General features: G+C 35.3%; 3 protein-coding genes across 3 annotated transcripts; 1 reads left to right on the top strand and 2 right to left on the bottom strand.

Annotated features, from left to right (window-relative positions):
* The first annotated feature begins 4,059 nt into the window (after positions 1–4,059).
* Positions 4,060–4,458, top strand: LOC115963884. Its single transcript, XM_031083110.1, has one exon. It carries the CDS (start codon positions 4,060–4,062, stop codon positions 4,456–4,458), a length of 399 nt encoding a protein of 132 aa, XP_030938970.1.
* A 1,511-nt stretch (positions 4,459–5,969) lies between these two features.
* LOC115975499 (DEAD-box ATP-dependent RNA helicase 39-like) lies at positions 5,970–17,324 on the bottom strand. Its single transcript, XM_031096285.1, has 9 exons — positions 16,725–17,324; positions 15,902–15,997; positions 15,628–15,816; positions 15,306–15,446; positions 14,038–14,178; positions 12,094–12,236; positions 8,490–8,619; positions 8,339–8,387; positions 5,970–6,574 (listed from the first exon to the last, which is right to left on the bottom strand). The coding sequence occupies exons 1-9, from the start codon at positions 17,250–17,252 to the stop codon at positions 6,084–6,086; spliced, it is 1,908 nt and encodes a 635-aa protein (XP_030952145.1). The 5' UTR covers positions 17,253–17,324; the 3' UTR covers positions 5,970–6,083.
* Positions 17,325–19,176: 1,852 nt separating this feature from the next.
* On the bottom strand, positions 19,177–21,996 carry LOC115975498 (DEAD-box ATP-dependent RNA helicase 39-like). Its single transcript, XM_031096284.1, has 5 exons — positions 21,448–21,996; positions 20,688–20,762; positions 20,368–20,553; positions 20,075–20,215; positions 19,177–19,919 (listed from the first exon to the last, which is right to left on the bottom strand). The coding sequence occupies exons 1-5, from the start codon at positions 21,922–21,924 to the stop codon at positions 19,734–19,736; spliced, it is 1,065 nt and encodes a 354-aa protein (XP_030952144.1). The 5' UTR covers positions 21,925–21,996; the 3' UTR covers positions 19,177–19,733.
* Positions 21,997–22,980: the final 984 nt, after the last annotated feature.

Here is a 22,980-nt window from a genome sequence, read left to right as displayed (position 1 = left end):
TACCTATGACACATTTTATAAGTATTTTTTTAGTTTCAACAGAGGCCTGAATAGCCTGCCAAGGAAAGAGACAAGGATTAGAGAAAGAGGATAAAGAAAACAGATTGGGGAAAAGGGAAAGGACATACCATAGCGAGGTATCTTTTAAGACTGAGGAAGACTTCATGTCTCCTCATGCCTCGTAGCTCGGCCATATCCTCGGAAAATAGCAAAGCCTACTCCACCATATCTGCAACGTAGCCGGCTGTTCCTCCTTGGAAATCACAAATGGAGGCGCTGGTAAGGAGAGGTTCCCCGTTTAGCATTGGGGCAGGAAGCCAGGCCAGAGGCCCTATCTGGGGGTCGCTTCTCTTCTCGATGCCCCTCTACCCCGTTTTGGCTTGTTTGGATGCCCTTTGAGCCTCGTCCTCGCAGGGGGGAAGGGTTTGTCTAGCTCCCATCACTTCCTTCTCTTTTTGCTCTCTTTTCCTCTTTAGGTTGGCCGTTTGGAAGGGCAAAGCAGGTGGAGGAGTGGGAGGCTTGGTATGAGTCACTTTCCTAGGTGCATCCCTTCCAGGTTGGGACTCTATCAAATCCAACATACTGGACTTTGGTTTGCACTGAATACCCATCTCATCGATTATTGATGAGAATGGTGGGCCAAGATCAGGGACTGAAGTTTTCGGGGACAAGGCTTGGTTGAAAACTTCAAATTCGTCCTCGGAATCAACTACTTCTACCACTTCTTCCTCTTCTGTGTTGATGGGGCGAGACGAAGTAGCTACTCCGGTTGTTTATTGTGGTAATGGGGCTTCCACTTTTGGTTTACCTTCAAAGATGGGAGTTGCGGCTTGTACGCCCTTTGGTTTTGGACCAGGAAGAAGGAAACTTGGTGCAGCTACACTAATCCTTTGTAGGCGCAGGTCGTTCGCCTTAATAACGCACTTAGGCGCAAGGAAAGTCTTAGAAATTAGGGTGTAGCCCAATATCAGGTGAGCATCTCTAAGTTGACCGTCAAAATGGATAAAGACCTCAGCCTTTAAGATTTTATCTAAACTCTCCCGATTTACGAGACCGAAGTTGGGGACAACAGAGTGTGGGTCTACGAGATCATCAAGAAAGCCAGGAAGATAACATTAGCGAAATATAAGTCAAAAGAAACCTTAAATACCTACATAAATCAAGGAAAAAGAAAAGTGAAACAACTTTGAAATTGCGAATCTAAGCCTAAGGTCCCACCTGGTTCGCCTTCCCTCGTCGAACAAGAGAGGCCATCGTGCCAGTCCCTTGATATAATTAGGAAGTCTTTGTTTAAACCTTTATTGGAGTCAGGGAGACATTGGATTAGCCTAACCTCAGGGTACCTAGACTTAAGTTAATACCCCTGCCCGGTGAGGTGGTGGAGGTTGTAGATCCAGTTGACATCGTGGTGAGTCAACCCTAGACCTATTTTTTCATTAAGGGCATCTACACACCCTAGTATTCTAAACATATTGGGGTACATTGGGTAGGGGCTAACTTATGAGCCCTAAGGTAGTCTCTGGTGACAACACCCATGGGGATTCTCATCCCACCTTCTATGAAGGCAATCATGGGGATAATTACCTCTCCCTCTTTCCTATCTATATGCCATTGTCCCTCTTTGCAGTACCTAGTGCCCGCCCTTGGAGGTATCCTATACGTCGCCCTAAAATTTACCATCCCCTCCTCGGAATCTACTAAGCTCTTAAATCTACCCATTTCTAAAAAGGGGTGGGAAAACTAAAGAAATTGAGAAAGGAAGTTGGAGCCGAGGAGAAAAAGAAAGAATACTAAGAGAAGAGGAATGTGTAGAAACTTAAAGAGTAAAAGTTTAAGAAGACTTACAGAAAGAATAAAGGTATCCTCGAACAGGTCTTTAGTATTTGTAAGGGCTCAGGTGAATTGAATTAGTGTGTAGGTTCAGGGTATGAGCACTAGAAAGAAGTGAATGCTAAAGTGAGAGGAGAAGTTGATTTGAGAGGTATTTATATCAAGGGAGAAGCTAGAAGCGGGAAAATTCCTGCTCGGTACCCAACGAAAGTATCAGTCGCTGGATGTGCATCATGCAGTAGAACGTGGGGAACAAGAGGCCGTAAGAATTTAATGAGGGCACGTCTCGAGTGTCGTAGCGCCAGAAACGTGCCTTGAACAGTTAAAAAGGCTTCTTTTCTAGCAGAGGAGAGAGGCAAGGGACACAGGACAACTATGGTAACATCGAAATCCTCCTTTCTTCCCAAGGATTCAGAAAGAAGGATCTCGAGGGGCTATTGTAGGGGCCTTAGACTCCGGGGCCCATCATTTGGGTATATGATGAGCCTAAAGTTCAAGCAGAGGACTAATAGCGTCTAAGAAGGGATAATCGTTGTCAAAAGGGCCTATGTTAGCAAAAGGAGAGGTCAATGGAGATCACAACTACCCTGGGAGTTGTGCCGAGGATGAGAGCCTCCTCGGCTAACCAAGACCGAGGTCAATAGAGGTGGCTTGTCATCCGGAAAAATGTCTCAGAAGCACCCGGATGATATGGATAAGTATTACGAGAATTCAGGACAAGGAGATGTTCTAAAATATCTAAAGAGAAAGCTGCTACCTCCACATTAAATACACTGCAGCTAACTCCTTGACCGCATTAATGTAGAAGTGATACATGAACAGTGTATTTCAGTCTTACAGCTACTACATGAGGACTTATGGGGAGGGTTGATGGGACAAGTATCCACACCAACCGTCTGGCAAGTACGTGAAGGATGAATATGAAAAGGAGAGGCAGTATAAAAGATGGAGGAGGGAATAAGATAGGGAGATTGGAAAATTCAAAAAAGAAAAACTGTAGCAGTCTACAGTCAAATTACCGTAGAACTTTATATAAGAACCAGTGTCCTCGGATTCCGTCGAGGACGTCTTTTTCTTCAGTATATTCTTGTGTGTTTTCATTATTTTGTCATCAAACCTACCTAACTCATTGTTCGGTTAACTAAAACCCAATTTTCTAACCCATTCTCTATAAATTCATTGTTTTTGGGCTTTTTGGGCCTAAGTCCATCCACGTGTTGGGCTAGGAACTCAAATCAGGTCCTTACAAATCATTTATTTTAAAAAAAAAAAATTATAACAAATTAAAAAAAAAGTTGTTTAAAAAGTTAATCATTTTTTTTTGTTTTTTCCATTAAAATTTTCTTAATATAGTTTACTAACATATGCCCTAAGGGCATACGCTAGTAAAATCCATTTCAAATTTGCCTACTAAAGCAAACTAAGTTTTAAGAACGTGGATTCTAATTTGCATAACTGGTAAAGTCTCTTATTATTGAATAAGAAATTTGGAGCTTGATCTTCGTTCATACTAAAAATTAATTGATGTCTTAATATGATGATAAAGAACAATAATCATTCATCAAAAGCAAAGGTCTTAGCTATTAAAACTCTCTCAAGAAAAAATATTTAAGGAATCTGATTCTCAAAATAATAATAATAATAATAATAATAATAATAATAATAGAGGAATCTAATAATTTAAAATAAATGTTGCACCATGTACTTTTAATTTGGTTCTGATATAAAATTGATATTACACACAATTTACTTTGAACTTGTTCTTTTATTTTAACTAATTATTTTAGTGTTCAATTTTAAATTATATTATTAAAATATTTACTTTAATTTACATATATTTTTTTTTTTTATGGGAACATATATGTTCTAGTAAAAATTGCATTATCTAGAGAGATTCAAAATGAAAATCAAGGAAAAGTGTGAACCAAAAAAATAATAATAATAAAGATTATATATATATATATATATATATATATATATTTATATATCGAAGTAAAAGTTACCTGATGACATGGAAGTCAAAGTCAAAGATCACCAAGGTCACATTGTTAACAAGAATCACCTAAACCACACTACTACACTAGCTAGCAAGTCAAAAGTTTCAAGCTAAACTACTCTTTAACGAATATTTCCTAATCCAACAACCCCATTTAGCCAACATGAAAGGTTACATAAACCCTCTCAATGTCTCAGGCATAAGCATAACCCACCATATCAGATAATTTTCCCATGGCTCGCCAGCTTCATCAATTGATGCAAACTCTCCCAATCACGTCTCAACTCGGCCTAGCAGTGATGACTCTTCTTTTGTGTGCCATTGCATTGCTCATGTGTGCTTCTCATTCCCGTAAATGGCATCATCGTTGGATTGCATGCTATGGTTTTGCTAAAGAAGATCCTGTAATAAATCTCAACATTAATGAACCAACAATCCTATCTACTGCTGGGAATGGTGGTCATGAAAGCATGATGATTAGCGGTGAGCTCTCAGTGTGGAAGAAGAACATAATCATGGGAGGCAAATGTCAGCTACCTGATTTTTCTGGTGTCATAATATACGATGCAAATGGGAATATAGTTACCCCTGCCACGGCCAGAACTCCACGCCCTTTACTCACTTGGAAGTAATTAGAGTTGCATCTTATGCTCAATGTTATCATAAATCTTCACTGCAAACTAGGTTTGTTACATGTTTCCGGATTGACGTCTTTCAAAACAAGTTTGTATTTTCGAATATGGCCTTGCATGGCTCAAATAGAATCTGTTATACATGCTCGTTTGGGAGGAATAATTTTCCAACTTATTCTGCTTATTAAATTTATGTACAAGATTTTAAAGTTTTACTTTAATTGGTGTAAAATGCTTACTAATGTTTAAATTTTGTTAAATAGTGGTTTAGATATTTAATTGGGTAAACTACATAATTGTCCTTAATCTTTACATTGTATGTCATCTCTAATGTTTCAAATAGATGGAAAAATATTGACATGACTAACTGATTAAATAAAATATTAATGTTTTTCCCTGGTTTTATTGCTGTGAAAATGCAAGGAAAATGGAGTTGAATTTTTCAATTATGGGTTTATTATCCCGTTTGTTTCCCAAGAAAGAAAAGCAAAAGAAAATGAAAGGGGAAAAAATGGACAAGTGGCACTAGCTTTTGTTTTTTAAACCGTATATACTAACGTGGCAATATATGTAGCAGTCTATGTGGTAAAAAAATAATCAATTTATTTTGACCGTTAGTCACGTCAATATTTTCCATCCATCACTTAACGATTGTCACCATTTTGACATCATACCAAAATGTTAGAAATCATACTGGCACATTTAAAAAGTTAGGAATTAAATTGAGATATAGTGTAAAGGTTAAAGACCAATTATATAGTTTACCTTATTTAATTTTAAGCTAACACAACTTGAACCAATCCATTTGACCCAACTGATAAATGGATGTGTTTGGTATGGATTCTAGTTTTTCAAATGAGTAAGTCTACTACCACAATAACTTTCACAACTTTGGTCACAACTCGCTTACCTGTTGAGTTGTAAGTGGTGAAAAAAAAAATTTGTGGATCTATTTAAGTCTACAATTTCACCACTCATAAACCGCCAAGTGAACAAGTTATGACAAAATTATAGAAATAGTTGTAATACCAAACTTACTCTTTTCGAATACATGTAGTAGACTTGGATAGAATTCCTAAAATTTAATAAGGTTAGCTGAAGGTTGTATACGTAAAAAAGGCAGCAAGAATCGTAGCATTCTTTCTAAGGGAAATGCAATAATTGTCAGGTTTTTTTTTTTTTTTTTTTTTGAGTGGGTTATAATATAGTATATCTGAAAAAAAAATAATAAATAAAAAAAGAGGAGAGATTTTTAAAAATTATACATAATTAAAATAAATTAAAAGCTAACGAAAAAGACCAAGGACAAACGAACTCATCTGTAAAAATAAAAAAAATAAAAAAAAAATAAAATATTGTATCCATGTATGCCTCTTTGTATTGATATTAAACACCGTAAATAATCGATACGTCTTTATTTTATTTATAAAGAGAACTAGATATTAAATCCCCTGAATTGTAAGACTTTTAAGAATAAAAATAATAAAAAGCGAGAGATATGCACATAGATAGAAGTTGGAACCAGGAAAGGCAAAAACTTATAGAATTAGCCCATTCCAAAAATTAGACGAATGTGCAAAAACTCAAAACATTACAGTGTTAATGCAAAATTGAAGTAAATTCATTCAACTGGACCTCAGTGATTCTTTCTTATTCGACCAAGAAGCACGCCCCCTAAACCCAACAACGCTAAGTTTGGAAGCTGCAGACTTGACAGGCCTAGACTTTTTGATGGCTGTTGGCTTCTTCCCACTTGAAGTTGAAGGTGCTTTTCTTGAGGTATTTGCACTGGATGATGACTTTACTGACTTTGATACCTGAACTGCTCGCTTGGAAGATTTTGCCGGAGTAGATGCCTCTTTACCTTTTCTTGTAACCTTATTTTTTGAATTTGGAGCAGATTCCTCCTTAGATTTCCTTGTAATCTTATTTTTCTGATTTGAAATCTTAACCGATTTAACATTCGTCCGCTTCTGCTCAGTTATTCGGGACCTTGCAATGTCCCTCCGAACATTATCTACAGTAAGCGACTCCAAGCTCTCATTCTTCCTCAAGGCCTCCTCTATTCGGGTGGCCAATACGAGGTCCCTTTTAGCCACCAAACTTGTCACTTTCCCTGTAAGACAAAGATAAGATGTCATTTGAAAACCTGATCAGGTACTTTTGGCCTCCACCATCAGAACTGATAAATCATCACGTTTTGAGAATTTCTTTACTTACAACAGCGGTTTTAATGTACATCTGAAGAGAGATTACAACACAGATGTAAATGGACTCGGATTAAAAAATACAAAACTTTACAAGCTGAAAATTGAGCAAGATTCATTTTTCTGAACAGACTATTAAGTTAAGATGCATCCCTATTTGTCTCTTTTCTTTATTTATTTTCTCCCCTCTTCTTAGATTTGGAGAGAGCTCTACAACTCAATGCAATATCAATTAAACCTTCTACCATCAAAGCTATATCTAGCCTCATTTAAAATACAGAGTAAATTACGCCAACTCTCTTGAAGTTTTACAAAATAACATTATCCCTCTTTATATAAAGGCAAAAAATAAATCCATGTTCTCTCACACTGACTTCTTCTGCTCAAATTAATTTCCTCTTTCGTAATTATGATTACCTCTACCCTTTAACCAACTTTAAAAAAAAATTTCTTCCACCTTAGCCTACTGAACAGAATCTCTCTCTCTCTCCTTTTCTGTTAGCTAAGAATGAAAAAGGTAGTGTAGTTAGTATGAGGGTTAGTGTTAACCATAGTTAAGAAATCTTTCAATAGGCTAAGGAAAAAGATGGTAAAGTTAGTATAAGGGTTGCACTTGGGACAAAAAGAGAATTTACCTACATGTGCTTGTCATGGGTTTAGGGTTAGGAGAATATGTGAATCTATATTTTATAATTTTTTTTTTTTAATAACATAGGAAAAACTCAAATTAGTTGCACATCGCAAAGCATACTGTACAACAATCCTCACTGTTAATCAAACTCCAACGGGCTAAGCACTTTATAATTATTGAAGTAAGGAATACGAGATTCTGTTGAGAATTAAAAAATGGTTTGATGAGCTATTTGGTAGAAGAAAGTACATAGGGTTTTGATAGGACTTGATTTGGGGTTGTAAGGAAGAAGGAAAAGAGAAGAGAAAGGGGTAAAAGATCACACAAAGGGCAATATGCCTCAATGCTTAAAACAATCAATATTTTTATTAATCAACTCTCTCTTCTTTGAGTTTATTGAGTATATATATATATATGGACTCTTTCTTATACTAGTACTATTAGCACTCCTAGTTTGACTAGTAAACTAAAAAGTTAATAAAAAGACTTGGATTTAAAGAAAATAAAACCTAAAATATTAAGGATCTCTTACAAAATTCAAGACTCAACTAAATTACCAAAATACCCTTAATTTGTAGAAATTGCAAAAATTACAGTTTTTCCCTAAACAACAAATTGACCATAACTTATTAAATAAAAACCCAACCAAAAAACTGTTGTAATCCTAAGATACATGTAACTAGACCTTTAAAACCACAACTTTTACTAAAACTGGACTTCACATGTGGGCTTTATAAAATAATTCTTGAATAGACAGATTTGCAAAGCAGTAACAATTCAATCTTCCATGGTTGCATCATAGGATTAACCATAGTTAGTGGGAAAAATTAATTTGAGTATGAATTTCTTTTGTTTTTTTTGATAAGTGAATACAAATCCTATTTTAGCAATGGAATATTTCACTAGGGATGACGACATGCCCTTATCTGTAGCCTTTATACAAACCTCAAGAAGGGGGTATCATTTGGTGCATTGTGTTTTTTTAGGGGGGGGAGGATCATTTTGTGAAACCTGAAAGGATGTGGAGAAAATTGTTGCACACCTTTAGCACCCATACGGGCAGTTCTTCCTGTGCGATGAAGGTAATCAATCTAAAAGACAATAAAAGTGGGATTAAAGCACCAAATGCAGGATTGAAAAGAAACAATTAAAAGAGAAGAACACCTGAATGAGGCCATAGATATGATGCTTACAGAGTTTGAGGGAAAATCAAACATGATAACATGATCCACATCCAAGTCCAGTCCCCTGGCAGCCAAATCTGTGCACACCAGTGAGGGGCAATCTCCATCATCACTCTTAAACCTTTTAAGGTTTTCAACCCTGGGTTTCGGAGGAAAAACAATATATAGGGATATCTGTATCAGTACCATATTTTGATATGAATACACAGAAAATTAATTCAGGCTCAAAAATGCAACTGTAACATAAAATACATAAATATTAGCAATAAATGTCTAGATTAAATTCAGTTAGTATTCAAACTTGCACATGTATAAGTGCTTTGTGCATACACATTGTGGCTTTTACCAGCTAGTGTTCAAAGTCTTCATACCCATAAATAGATAGATATGTATATTGTCATGGTGTCCTTGGCGGGAAAGGAATTCTAGAAGTTTTAAAGGATGCGAACAGTCTATTCTCGAGCTTAAATAGTTTTTCTTTCATTCTTTGTTTGATTGGACTCTAGCTTTGAAATCTTTTTCTTGTTCAACTCTTTTAGATATGTTTTACCATTGTAACTTGATAGGTTAATTGTCTTGTAACCTTAGTATACCTCCTGTATACTTTAGTTTCTTTAATCTTTGAAAAAGTTACATTATTTATCAATAGAAAAGTTAGCTCCTCATATTGAACCAAAAAAATATTCTACAATAACCAGAGTGGCTGAATTGGAAATGGTAGTATGTGTGCTGTTCTTACCCGTACACATACTATTACTTCCGTTATCATACACAGCATGAGCTATATAGCCTACAGTCAGTATTAACCACTCAACTAAGCATAAATCCCAACTAAATTGGCACGGACCAAGAATCCTCATCAACTAATCAGGATTAGACACTCGAAATTTTTTTCCATCAATCTATCCTATATCTATAATCATACGTTTTGTTGCCTCAATATCAATGAATACCTTTTTTCACTCAATAATCTTGAATAAATCACTACTTTTTCATTAATGTATTAATTAATCCCCAAAGCATCTTAAATGACTCTCTGTCTCTCCCTCATCTTTTGCTCAATGGGAGCCACCTACCTTTGAATAGATGACCTCATTTCCAATCAGTATTCATAGTTATCCATCTTAATTTTCTCATTCCCAACATACTCACTTTATGAAAATGTTGCTTATTAAGAACTCAACATTCTATACTAATCCTATATAGCATAGTTATCGTATCGCAGTTTCCCCTTCAGGCATAGTGAGTATGAGACAATATTCTCAGAGCATTTCACCACTTCATCAACTTATATACATGAGCCAAATCCTCCTTAATATCCTAGGACTGTTCAACAACCCCAAGGACTCAACAAAATAGACCAGCCCAACATGTGGCCAGTTCCAAAAATACTATCAGTCAGTGGTGGGTCTTTCAGGCAAAAAATCTCCTCTTTTGAAAAAAAAAAAAAATATATATATATATATATATATATCAGAGGCTAAAAATATCCAATTGTTGGTTGGATATCAGGTTTCCTAAAAGTTAACCCGAAGAACCTGACTGCATCTTCCACTTCTCTTCATTCTCCATTTTTTTCCCTTAATGCAGTCATTTGTCTATCTCATTGCTGAAAACCCAGATCTGACACTGGTCAGCAATCCCCATGTCCAACATTCAATCTCTCTTCTTCCTACTCGGCAACCACCTGTCAGTCAGCCTCAGCCAACATCTCTCTCCCCCTTGTGTAAATCTGACACTCGACAGAATCATCCAGATCTTCTGTTCACTCCGGCCAACTCTTCATTCTTATCATCATCAACTCAACATTCGATGAAGCCAGCCAGCTCAACCACCAATCCAAAATCAGTGTTTAGTCGATAACGCTGTGAATAACCTTGTACTCTTATGAAAATCTTAAAAAACAAATAATTGAAACATTTGAATCTTAAATAGCCAACCAAAATAAATATAAAAGAATAGCCTATTAAAAGAGGGGGGGGGGTGTGGGGAAAGTTTCTCTTCAAAACTAGATAAATATTGTGTTACTCGCACAATACTAGACATAAAGCACCACCAAGATCCCCAATATCCTCATGATACAGCCAACTACAAAAAACCAGACATGACAATTCATTTCCATACATAAAAATCATTTACGCTTACTCAACTACACATACAAATTACCATTCAAATGTAACATGAATGAACAGTCTTTTTTTTCTTTTTTCCTTTTTTTTTTTTTTTATTTACGAAAAAGAGAACCCAAGTACACAGGAAGTATACAATGGCAACCCAACCTCATTTTGTTGAATGAAAAGTTCCCCCTTACACGTGATAACTTATATTTTCAATCTACACCATCTAGAATATTGAATATGTTCAGAGGGCTCTAAACCACATTGGAGCCTCGACAAGTTGGAAAGAGTTCAATCCTTGAATCTTGACAAATAAAATAAAAGAAGACTGAAGACTTTGTGTGGCAGAGCTTCTTCCATACATTTTTACCCAAATAAAATTGCTCACCAAATTATCCTATCTGAATTTTAACAGGCATATTGTATGCTTTTTGGCCAAAACAACTGGCTTGATTCATGGAAATTTAAGTACTAACCAAATTCACACAGTTTGTCCTGAATATCAAGCTTAAATAATATCATATAGTTCTATGCAAAAACACTACTATACCTTGACAATACTTGGTGAAAAATAAAACTTCCAATCAAATGAAACATCAACTCAGAAAAAATTTAAAATTGTGATATGAGAATTTACAACATATAACAGAAAGAAATGGAGGCCCAAAAATAAGAGGAAAAGAAAACCCTAATGCCCACAATCTAAGCTAGTAGTTGGTGCAGATGCAAGATAAGGACCCCCAATTACATAGACTACTTTTTTTTTTTTGATAAGTAAACGGCCCAATAACATAGACTAATGATTGATAGTCATGCCATTTTTGGAAATTTTAGATGCCAAAAGAAGCCAACCAGTGGCCTTATGGATGGAGAGCTGCTATTAGTTGGGCCTAACTCCTAATGCCTCATCAATCAATGTCTAGGATTTGCTTTGATTTATCAAGGATAATTGTAGCTTGGTGTTCTCTGATATGATAATCATCAAGCTAATTAGTGTCTATGATTTGTTTAATTTTATTTACTTTATGTATTTGGTTAAAGCTTTTCTTTTCCTAATTGTTTTCCTTCAATAGATTAGTGCTGAAGACTCTGGCAAACCTAGGTGCAGGTTCCTAGGTTTTACTTCCTTGCTTGGTGCTGATTTCTAGACTATTTTTATTTTTCCTGTTCTTCATTCAATTTTAGAGTTGCATCAATTTGGTTTTTTCCTGTGAAAAGAATACTCATTAAACAGTCATAAAATAGTATGCATATTTTAACTAAAATCAGACTACAAATATGTAACGACATGTATTTTGAACATGACATGATTTCTTTCACTTGAACCTCTAACATCAAGGTTCAGCAGCCTCCTAAATGAAAGCCATGTTTGCGGCAGTTGAAAATACAACTACTTGCCACAGAAATGTAGACAGTAAATTGCAAATATAAAGAAATTTTGGAAGCCTACTGGAAGAGATGGGAGGATTATGAATAAATATGTTGTATCATATCACCTTTGTTCAGCAGGCACCTCGCCATGGTAATTCACTGTAGAAATCTGATTTTCACCCAGAAAGTGATCCACAGCACGGCTAGAATTTAATGTGTTACAGAATACCATCACCCTGTTTCCCTTCGATAAACTTGGCCCCAGAACCTGGCTTTTCATCACCACATAACCAACAAAAATTTTGCTTGGTGAATTAACTTTGCCAAGTAATTCAAGCATAGCTGTTCTACACCAAAAATTTGATTGTTGTGTATAAAATGGTTAATGAGACCATGATTGGAAGAACCAAAGCTATAGGCTACATAGACTATTAAATTCATTGTGAAAAGGTTAAGGCTGTCACAAGCACCCAAGCCAGCAAACATAGACCAGAACAATAAAATCAAATGCTAGAGGCAGGGAGCTTATGAACCCAACTTCAAGGAAGAATAAGTTTCTGAGTCTGACAGATAACCCCAAGATTGTTTATACTGGTGCTTTGGGTAGCACTCAATGTTTACTTCAATTCTTGCAACCAAACACGCAGTGTCAAATTGTATAGGTGACATTACTTCGGCCATTGATGTTATATTTTGCATTTGCATGTGATTATTTCCCATCTTCATATCCCTTTTCTTTTTTATGTGTAATTTTATTGATCATTTTCATGGCTTTTCATGTAAGCTAAAATGTCCAAAGGTGAAAATGTTGTGTGCCATAGCCATAATTATTTTTGATAAATAGGTAATACTTCATTAATTAAAAAGGAAAGTAACATAAAAAACCAAAGCACACAGGCAGTGTGCTAAGGACACAACAAAAAAACTAAAGTTCTTGAAAATTACAAAGATCAATCAAATCAGCCAAAGAATCAAAAATAAAAAGGCCCGAATAATTGTCCACCCGAGAGTCTGGAGAAACAGCTGCTTCAAGTCATGAATTGATCTCTCATCTCCATCAAAAGTACAAGCACTCCTTTCTCTCCAAATACCCCACACAAGGCAAAGAGGGATCATGGCCCAAATTGCTACAGCTCTGTGCCTATTGAATTTATGTGACCAGCTAGCTAAAAGATCGACAACCCCACTTGGCATCACCCACTGCACCCCGAATAAAGAAAACACCAAGTTCCACAACTCTCTAGCTATAAGGCAGTGCATAAGTAAAAGATCAATGGTCTCCCCATATTTAATTATTATTATTCATTTTTTTGATAAGTGTTAAAGAGTTATTTTCTGGTTACTTGTTCTATTAGCATATTAATAAGGGTACTTGTGTAATTATGTTATAAACCCTAATATAAATATAGCTGACAGATTAAAGCCTAAACCTTATTTTCTTCACTGTAGCTCTCTCCCTTTATTTTCCCCTTCTTCTTAATTCTCTAACCTAAATTTCTATAGTTTACAATTTAACTATAAGCATGCCACAGCCATAACTATTAGGAGGGAAATGTTTCTCCACGACAAGAGAACTTAGGTCTTTTATTTAGAGGCTAAACTATGTTCTTCAAATGAGATAGAAAAATATAAAAGTAAGGAATCCAAATTCACAAATACCATCATTAAGCAACATATATAAGTAGCACATTGAAATATAACCAAAACATGCTTTTGATAAGATCATTTCACACAGAAGTACAATGTTAATGCTACTATTAAATTTTTTGCTAAAATACTAGTACTACTAATTAGTAGACCTGAAATAACATTAGAAGTACTAGTAAAGGACATGTTAATTAATAATATAAAGGGGAAGAATGATGGGGACTAAGCTTTTTTAATTAATTGTTCAGATAGGATAGAATGAAGGGGAAGAATACATGTTGCCAACCCTAATTAATCTATTGAGGATCCAGAGCTGACCTTAAGGTTTTGGGACTAAACTTTGTTAATTAATTGTTCGTACATATAACCATTACTGTTTGTTGATAAACAGAAAAATAGAGCAAACTACTACAGAAGTCTACCTGTAATAATGCTTCCAGCTTGTTTTCAGAACCTGAGAGTTTGATGAAATCATGTCGAGCAGATGCAACTTTCTTATGCAGTGTTGATGTACGCAAATGTACAATGCCTTGAAACTCCTCATCGACCAGATTTTGCACTGCCTGCAAATGTCAAAAATCAAGGTTTTTTAAAGACAGAATCTGTGTAGAAGAAAGACCATAGGACCATCTGATAACCTCAACTATGATACAACAGTGTTATCCTTTAAAGCCAGGAATTGTACTGTAAGTCTCAAAGTTTTGTGCATTTCTAAAGATCTTCACATGAACAGAGCAATGGCAACGAGGCCTTCCAACATTATTTCAGACCTCTACATCCTCCAATTTTCAAATATCAGGTAGTGGATAGAGTAGCCAAATATTTTATATTAGAAACAATTGTTGAATTCCAGGAAAAACCAAAAAAAAAAAAAAAAAAATCATATCTCCCAAAGAAAGCCTAAACAAGGAATGATCTCGTAATATCCCAAAACACCTCCCCCACCTCCACTCCTACTCCCATCCCCTAAATAAAAAATAAATAAAACCAAAACGAATTCGCAAAATAAAGCAACCCTTACTGTGTAATCCCCTAATTAGATTTATTAGGAAAACTGTGGTTCAGTTATTAGATTTATGCCAACGGACCCTCTTTGATTGGTCTCGGTGTTGGGGTCTCTCAAATTGTTTTACCCTTATGGATTTCCTTTCATCTATTAGAATAGCTTAGTGGCTGCTTGTGGCTGCTTGTGTCTTTTTGTTCACTACCGTGAACTCTTTGTTTTTTCATGCTATTCCTTTATTAATAATATTTTCTTCTTACTTATCAAAAAAAAGTAATCCCCTAATTATGTTACCAAACAATTATAAGAGGAGATGGCAGGTCAGATATTATGTATTAAGTAAATTATTACAGTGCAGCTTCATTTGGACACCACATGCATGTAAAATAATCAATCCCACTGCCATTCATATGAAAAATCCAAGTATTATGAAACATAATCATAGACAAGAACGGAAATAAAATATTAATTTGAAAGAAGGATTTTTTTTTTTTTTTTAAAGATTATTTTGCTTTCTGTTCTAACCTTGCTAGTCTAGAATTAGCACTCAAGATATACAGATTAACCCCATCAAGATTTCTTTGAGAATTAAACTAGGTTTATTTTTACATGCTAGAAAAAAAATGATATTTATGAAGTATATAAACAATTTCATTTTTAGTAAAATAATAACGCATATCACCATACCCTTGTCATTGTTGCAGTGACCAAAACAGTTTGAAACCCTTCACCACCAGGTTTTGATGCACGATTTTTTAATGGGCCAAGAAACTTCCGAATGTCAGGTCCAAAGCCACGATCAAACATGGTGTCAGCCTCATCCAACACCTACTAAAGGATTACCACCATCATTAAGTGAACCACCTTATTAAAATGAGAATACAATAGAGTTTGCAGTTTTCTTACACGTCTTAACATTGATAGAAACACACAATAAATAGTGCACATCCAAAAGGCAAGAAATTTCCTATAAACAAAACTGCAGAATTTTATTGAGTGTGATACTCACCACATATTTGATATCACCATAAACTATGTTGCCCTCCTCAATATGTTGAAGAACCCTGCCAGGGGTCCCAACTACCATATCGATTGGGTTATTTAAAGAATCCTCCTGGGGTCTTACCCTGCCACCACCGCTTACCATGGTAGAACGAAACCGTGCATGATGACTGATAGACTTTGCAACACGAAATACCTATAAAACCAACCTAACTTTAACTGCACAGTGTAAGTCAACATGGCAAAGTTATCTTCAAATCCTAAAGAAAGAACAGAGGTACCTGCTCAGACAACTCCCTTGTGGGGCATAGCACTACAGCTCGAGGACGCCTCGGCCTCATTAGCATACCACACAATGCCTCATCCTGTCTCAGCAACTACAAAAACAAAAAATTTGATAGCATTTATCTTATTAATTCTGACAGAACATTGGTTATTGTTGCAGGGATTATATTGAGCGTTTTCAAACGTGGTGAACATATAAGTAAACAGAGAAATGGATTGCCTAAAAAAGTTCATACTGGTTCCAGATTGGAAAATTTTTGATCCACCCAATACATATATTAGATTTTGTGAGGTGAATGTCAAAGAAACGGTTTCACATCACTCAGCAACACACATTTTAGCAATCGAACCACTCAAATGTATCAAACATGTACTCAAAATATTCCACAATGTTGATGCAAAATTACAACACATACAACAAACACCAGCCCCCAAACTTCCATCTACCCACATGAAAATAAACATTATTAATAATAATAGTTTAGACAAACAACAAGCAACATTGCTGTTTGTCTCAAATTCCAAAAGTTACTATTATTTGTTTAACAAGGAATAGACTTTTATTCCAAACCAAGAAAGCCCAAACTAAGTCAAATTAGGAGTTTGAAACAATTTCTAACAATCTCCACCTTGACTCAAATTGTAGAAAGCAAGAGTCACAAATTAAGCGGAAGTCTACAACACAACGTAATTGAAAGCAAGCCCAAAGCCTATTTTTAATTGACCCACAAGGCAAAAAGTAAATAAAGATAAAACTTGGTTAAAAAAGATGCAAAAGTTTGAAACTAAAAAGAAAAATGAAGAAGAAGGAGTAGGTACCTGAACAAGGGGAAGCATGTAAGCGAAAGTTTTACCAGAGCCAGTGTGAGAACCCAAAACCACACTTTTCCCTTCCAAGACAGCAGGGATACCAATACACTGAATCTCAGTAGGAACTTCAATACCCATCTCCTTCACAACCCCCATAACCTCCTCAGTAAGACCCAAATCCTCAAAACGCTCAACCACTTTCTTCTTCTTGTTCTTGTTCTTAAACCCATCTTCAGTTTCAGTCTGGACAGCATTCAGTGGCTTTGAAGTTGTTGTAGTTAGCGGGGGTTTGGAGGCAGAGTCTTTGAGGTGTCTAAACCTCAGACGCTCCAGAAGCATGGAGTGCTTGATTTGGTCAGGTTCGGTGGTGGTGGTGCATAGAGGCCTAAACCCTTGTAAAACCCTAGTGGGTTTTGAGAGTTTGAGAAGTGGGAAGCGTTTGGCTGAGGAAGAAAGGCGAGAGAGAGTGAAGAGGTTTGGGGAAGACAGTGAAAGAGTGAGAAGGCTTCTTCTTGCTGCTGTTACACTTCCTCCCATTTTGTGTTTTCTTTCTCTTGCAGCACCCTCGCTGCTTGTTTCTGTATCAACTATGAAATGGATGGATTGACGAACTGATTTTTTTTTTTTTTTAAATATATATACTGACCCAGTTTTTGGTGTTTTTTTTTACAATAACTTACCATTTTTTTTAGAAGCCTTTTTTTTTTTTTTTTGGGCTGAATAAGAAGCTTTTCAATAACATATCAAAGTGATAAAGAAATTGCACTACAACTTCGAATTATATGCTCTATAACAAATTTTTTTAAAAAGGTTTGTATTTTGTTACTCAATTGACACATCTTAGTTTGTTTCACATAAATAATAGGGTTCTAGATCCCTTTTTCACTAGTTCTTAACCCGTTACATGGTTTTTTATTAGGTATTTCACCTAAAGTTTATAGACTTTTACTTACCTTACATCTCATCTTCTCAAAGAACTCAATTCTTAAAAATGCAACTTAAAATTTAGAAATGCATGCCTTGAGATTTAAATAGATATTAACCTTTCACCATTTGCACTAAAAAAAAATTGTTGAAGCCCTTGAGACTTAAACAATTATGTGCAATTTCTAATAATCATCATTTGTGCTTATTTTACTTACAATTATTTTATATTGTAAGTAATCTTTTTAAATCTCAACCATTCTTGAAATATACATCATATATAAAGTATTGAAAACTCCAAATATCCCTATCAAAAAAAAAAAAAAAACTCCAAATATAACACAAAACTTTCATGTTGAGTTTATGCACTCGCACACCCCACCCAAAAAAAAAAAATGAACAGAGCATCATAACCTTAAAAAAAGGAAAAAAGAAGCTTTCGCTTGTGTTTGGTTTTATGTAAAAAAAAAAATTTGACCGTAAAATACTTTTAGGTGAAAAGATTTATTAAAAAATAAAATATCTTCAAGTATTTAATTGCATTTTGAAAAATGCTCTATAAAATGCTTTTTAAGTGTTTAATTTGTATTTCTGAAAATACTCTAGAAAACACATTTAACTTTAGAATATATGTATTATTTAATTTTTATTTGTGAGTATTTTGTTATTTGTTCTATTATTTATGGTGAAAGGAAGATAAACAATAATATAATAAAAAAAAATTATGTGAAAAAATATGGGTCAGCTCATAACTAGATTGATCCAACTCATTTTTTACTTGAACCGGACAAGTCAAACCCAAACCCAAACCCAATCGATCTAACCGGTTTGCCCCGTTCTAAAAAACGTGTGTACTATTAATCTCTGGCTACTGCAAAATTTATTGCTAAACAAGCTGCCATAGCTTTGCTCTCACTATCATTTCGGCATCCTGATGCTGTTTCTGCTACTTCTACCAGGTCTGACGCCTCATCTTATAGCCACGTTAAAATTTATCTTGTGCCTTCCTAGGATTAAGATTGCCAGCTGCTTTTTTTGGCTAATGTAGGCATGCCAAAATCCACCAATATGCTACATCAGTGACATTTCCTAACGAAGAAGCTGCATGAATAGTGAATACAATAAAAAAGAAAAAGAACACCCTGCAAAGCAGTCACTATTTTCTTTGCAATCAACCAACAACTTGAAATTCTTTCCCTGTGTGCTTAATCCGAAATCTTAGACCGAGTCACATAGTGCCATGCATGAAAAAGTGTAACTGAGGGCTATGGTAGTTTTGTTCCAGTATTCACTCAAAAATCTTAGACCCAGCCACCTAGTGCCATGTATTAAGTGCAATGGCAGCTGATGGTAGTGTTTTTCAGGATTCACTCAAAAAATTCACCACAGAGACAAAATCTCACCATAATTTCACATTTGCCTTGGGTACTGAGAAGATTGCTACCCATTGTCCAGAATCAAACCAGAGGATAAAGCTAATGACAAATTTCAGACTACAACTAAGAACTAAGTAAAGAAAAACTGAGGACTAATGAGATTCAACACCAAATCCAGAGACCTTTGCTAGTCATGAATAATGAAACAAAGTTAAAATGGCAAAAATTTAGTTTCACTTTGACTGTAAATCCCTGACAGTAAGAAGCCTAAAAAATGTCAACAATCAAGTTGCCAGATACACCTCCAAAAATGCAACAGGACCAACAAACTTACTACAAGATTTAGCTCCACTCTACAAATGGTGACGCTCATAAAGCCCTTCAAAAATTGGCGCATAGCAACATATATACAGGAATACCTATCAGATTAAAATCCTCTTCATATGTTGAAATGAAAAGGATCCATGTCATGATTCAGATTTAATTTTCACGTATAAAAGGATGTACATGGTGCCACGTTATTGAAAATTTAATTCAACCAGATAACATGGCACTATATACACCTATAGATTGGTTAACTACAAATTTTTTATCATGAAATGGATTCTCTCAATTCTCAATTTCAAATCAAATGTTGAGGACCCTTTTCCATATATCTACTAGTGAGAATTGGGCTAGCTCTATTATCCTGTAGTAGTGAAAAAGCAGAAAAGTAATGTCACGATTCTGATGCGGTTATATTAAGGGAATCCATAGCCTCGGCCACTTTCTTCTTCAGAACATCCAGAGACTCAGTGAGATGAAATACTTCTGTTTTGTCCATCTCTAGCAACATTGCAGCAATTTGTCCTGCATGACTATGCTCCAGTCGTTCCACAAAGGGAGATAGCTGTTCGCCTAGTATCTGTCATTTTGAATAACAGAAGTTACACAATGCGAAAACAGCAGCCAAAGGTTACAAAATTTTGAAGCTTGAAACTTTTGTAAAGAATCCAAGACCCTATAAACAGACAATCTAAATATCAAAATCATTAAGACAAGACTGAGGTTACACCATACCGTCGCCACTGTTGAAGTCACCAAAACAGTTTGAAATCCTTTGTCATTGGATTTTGACGCATGATTTTTTAATGGCCTTAGTATCTTTTGGATTTCAGGACCAAGGCCACAACCAAACATGGTGTCCACTTCATCTAACACCTACAAAGAGATATTCACCACCATTAAATGTTTCAAGGTGATCAATGCAAGGACACAGATACAAGCTTTACAAACCTGACAGGAATATCCATATCCAAGATAGCAGGACAATTAAAATCCATATGTGATAATTACTGTCTTAGGAAACTAACCAAGTATTTGATTTCATCAGGAACCACATTTCCCTCGTCAATGTGTTGAAGAACCTCTCCAGGGGTTCCAACTATCATGCCAATTGGAGCATTCGACAAAATTTTCTGGTTCGAACCATTAACCTTTTCAGACTTTAGCTGTGCTGCCTGTGCAGAATCGCTGATAAACTTTGCCACCTGAAACACCTGTGAAGTCCATACAAATTTAATACTATGGGTGAAAAATCCTTGAGGTTTATTAGTGCTGCAAATTCTTATAACTATGCTTCAGGAAAAAAAAAAAAAAAAAAGAGAGGAGAGGAGAAAAGATGGGTCCTGACCTCATCAGATAGCTCTTCTGTGGTGCATAGCACTACTGCTCGTGGATGCTTGGGCTTTGTCTCCTGACGCAGCAGCTATAAAAAAGAAAAAAAATTAATTAGTTTAATTGAGTTACTCATATTCCACTTACTACAAACATAATAATATTGTAAATTTGTCATATCAACGTAATTATATAGCAACTTAACAGCTTCAATTTTACATGGTTGTTTTGGGAGGGGAGGTAGGTCTTGAATAGTATTAATAATTTGACAGCCTAAACATTGCAGCAAAAACATAAGATGGCCTAAAATGCTAGCAATGAAACTCTTAACAATTGTCAGTAGGAATCTTATAAGAAAATTAGAAGCAAAGTAATGCAATAAAACAAAAAAAGGAAGTGAAAATAAATGAAATGTGGAGTAGCTTTGCATTTGTATTTCAAATGACAAAATTTCAATGTTAAATACACACATATGGTGGTAAAAAAATAAAATAAAAACAACACCTGAAAAAAAAAAATTATTTTTAATAATCTTTATGAATCTAAGAGGTCAGGTCTTAGGGCAATGAAGTGAAAACCTTATGAACTTTTTAATCTCTATGAAACTAAACAAGCAATTAAAACAAAAACAAAAACAAATCCCCAAAACAAAGTCAAACATAATATTAATCCTACTAAACCCACAAAGCAATCATTAATTAAAGTCAGATTTTGAAAAAATGAAGGTAAGGAAATAATAGAAAGAAAGAGGAAGAGGAAATGCATAGAAAAGTTACTTGAACAAGCGGCAACAAGTAGGCTAAAGTCCTGCCAGACTTAGGCTGAGCACTAAACACCACACTCTTCCCATCCAAAACAGCAGGAATCCCAACACACTGAATCTCAGAAGGAACAAAAACACCCATATGCCCAGCAGCCTCAGTCAACTCCTCACTCAGACCCAACTCAGTAAAGCTGCTCACTTCCTTGGTGGGTCCATCCTCATTTGCAGAAGTTGATGATTCCGGTGATGGTCTGGGTTTGGTTTTTGGGGCATCATTTGAAGAACCTTTGAGTCTTCTTTGCCTGAACTTCTCAAGAAGGATTGAGTCTCTGTTGTTGTTGTTGTTGTTGGGTTGTTCTGAATTGGATGCTTTGGTGGAAAGAGAGGTAAAACCAAGAAGAGCCCAAGTGGTTGTGTGTGGTTGTGGTTTGAAGACTGGAGAGAGGAGAGAGTATGAGAGAGTGAGAAGGGCTTTGGTTTTTCCTCTCATGTTGTTTCGCTGTTTTCTTCTTACTGTCTGTTTGGGCTTCCGCCGCTACAAAGTCGGTGCGCCCTGGTTTTACTTTAAGTTCTAGTGTAGTTTGGAGAGAGTACTTTTCTTTTACTATTCCTTAATATTTTTAAAACTAATTAATTTTCTGCTTTATATGAGAAATGATCAAATACCCTAATTTGTTAAATTCAATAGAATTTTTTGAGTAAGTTGTTAAAGAAAATTTTGAGGATTGCATAATTGTTTTATTAGATTCCATTTGTAATAATTGTGATTTCATTGGATTTAATTTAAAAAAAAAATACAAATTGGGAGAATTTTCTTATTTTTTAAACATAAATGAAGAAATTGATTGGTTTAAAAAACAAGAGGGGAAATTTATCATTGACTACCCAGGAGTGAGCACAGCAGTAATATAGAAGCATAAACAATGATAAAATAGTTGATAAAGAAGAGAATAGCAAAATAGATATAGTCAAAATAGATTAAAACAGAGTATGGAATATAAAACTGAAACAAATAAAATCTTACTTGAAAATACTTCTGTCTTTGATTAAACTTGAAAACAAACTGTCTTTCTTACAAGTTTTGAAAATAAGAGCTGTCTGAAGAGTTACAAGATTACAAAGTAAAATCTGTAAAGGGTTACAAGGTTGTCTGTCTGGAGGAAGGTTACAAGATTACAAAAAGAAAGTAAAGTACAAAAGTCTTTCTAAGGGAGAATACAAAAGTCTTTCGGGGAAAGGGAAAAGGAAAGCTAAAAGTCTTTCTGAGGATTGGACCTTGGAATTGAAAAGGAAACTTAGACCTTAGAACTGGACCTAAAATTTGGACCTAGAATTTGAACCTGTAATTTTGGACCTTAAATCTGGACCTAAGTTTTGGACCTGTAATTTTGGACCTTGGAAATGGACCTGTCTTCTGTCTTCGAAGTCTGTCTATTTATAGATAAAGTGAACCATGGTAAGTCTTCAAAAGTATCCTGAGTTAAGTAGAGTGAACTCAAGTTAATCTGTCTGTAGAATCTTGAACAGTAAAAGTCTATCTGTCGGT

The sequence above is a fragment of the Quercus lobata genome, chromosome 2 (genome assembly GCF_001633185.2).
Source record: "Quercus lobata isolate SW786 chromosome 2, ValleyOak3.0 Primary Assembly, whole genome shotgun sequence".
NCBI classification, from domain to species: domain Eukaryota; kingdom Viridiplantae; phylum Streptophyta; class Magnoliopsida; order Fagales; family Fagaceae; genus Quercus; species Quercus lobata.
Note: the sequence above shows the minus strand (reverse complement) of the source record. Positions and strands in the feature narration are given on the sequence as shown.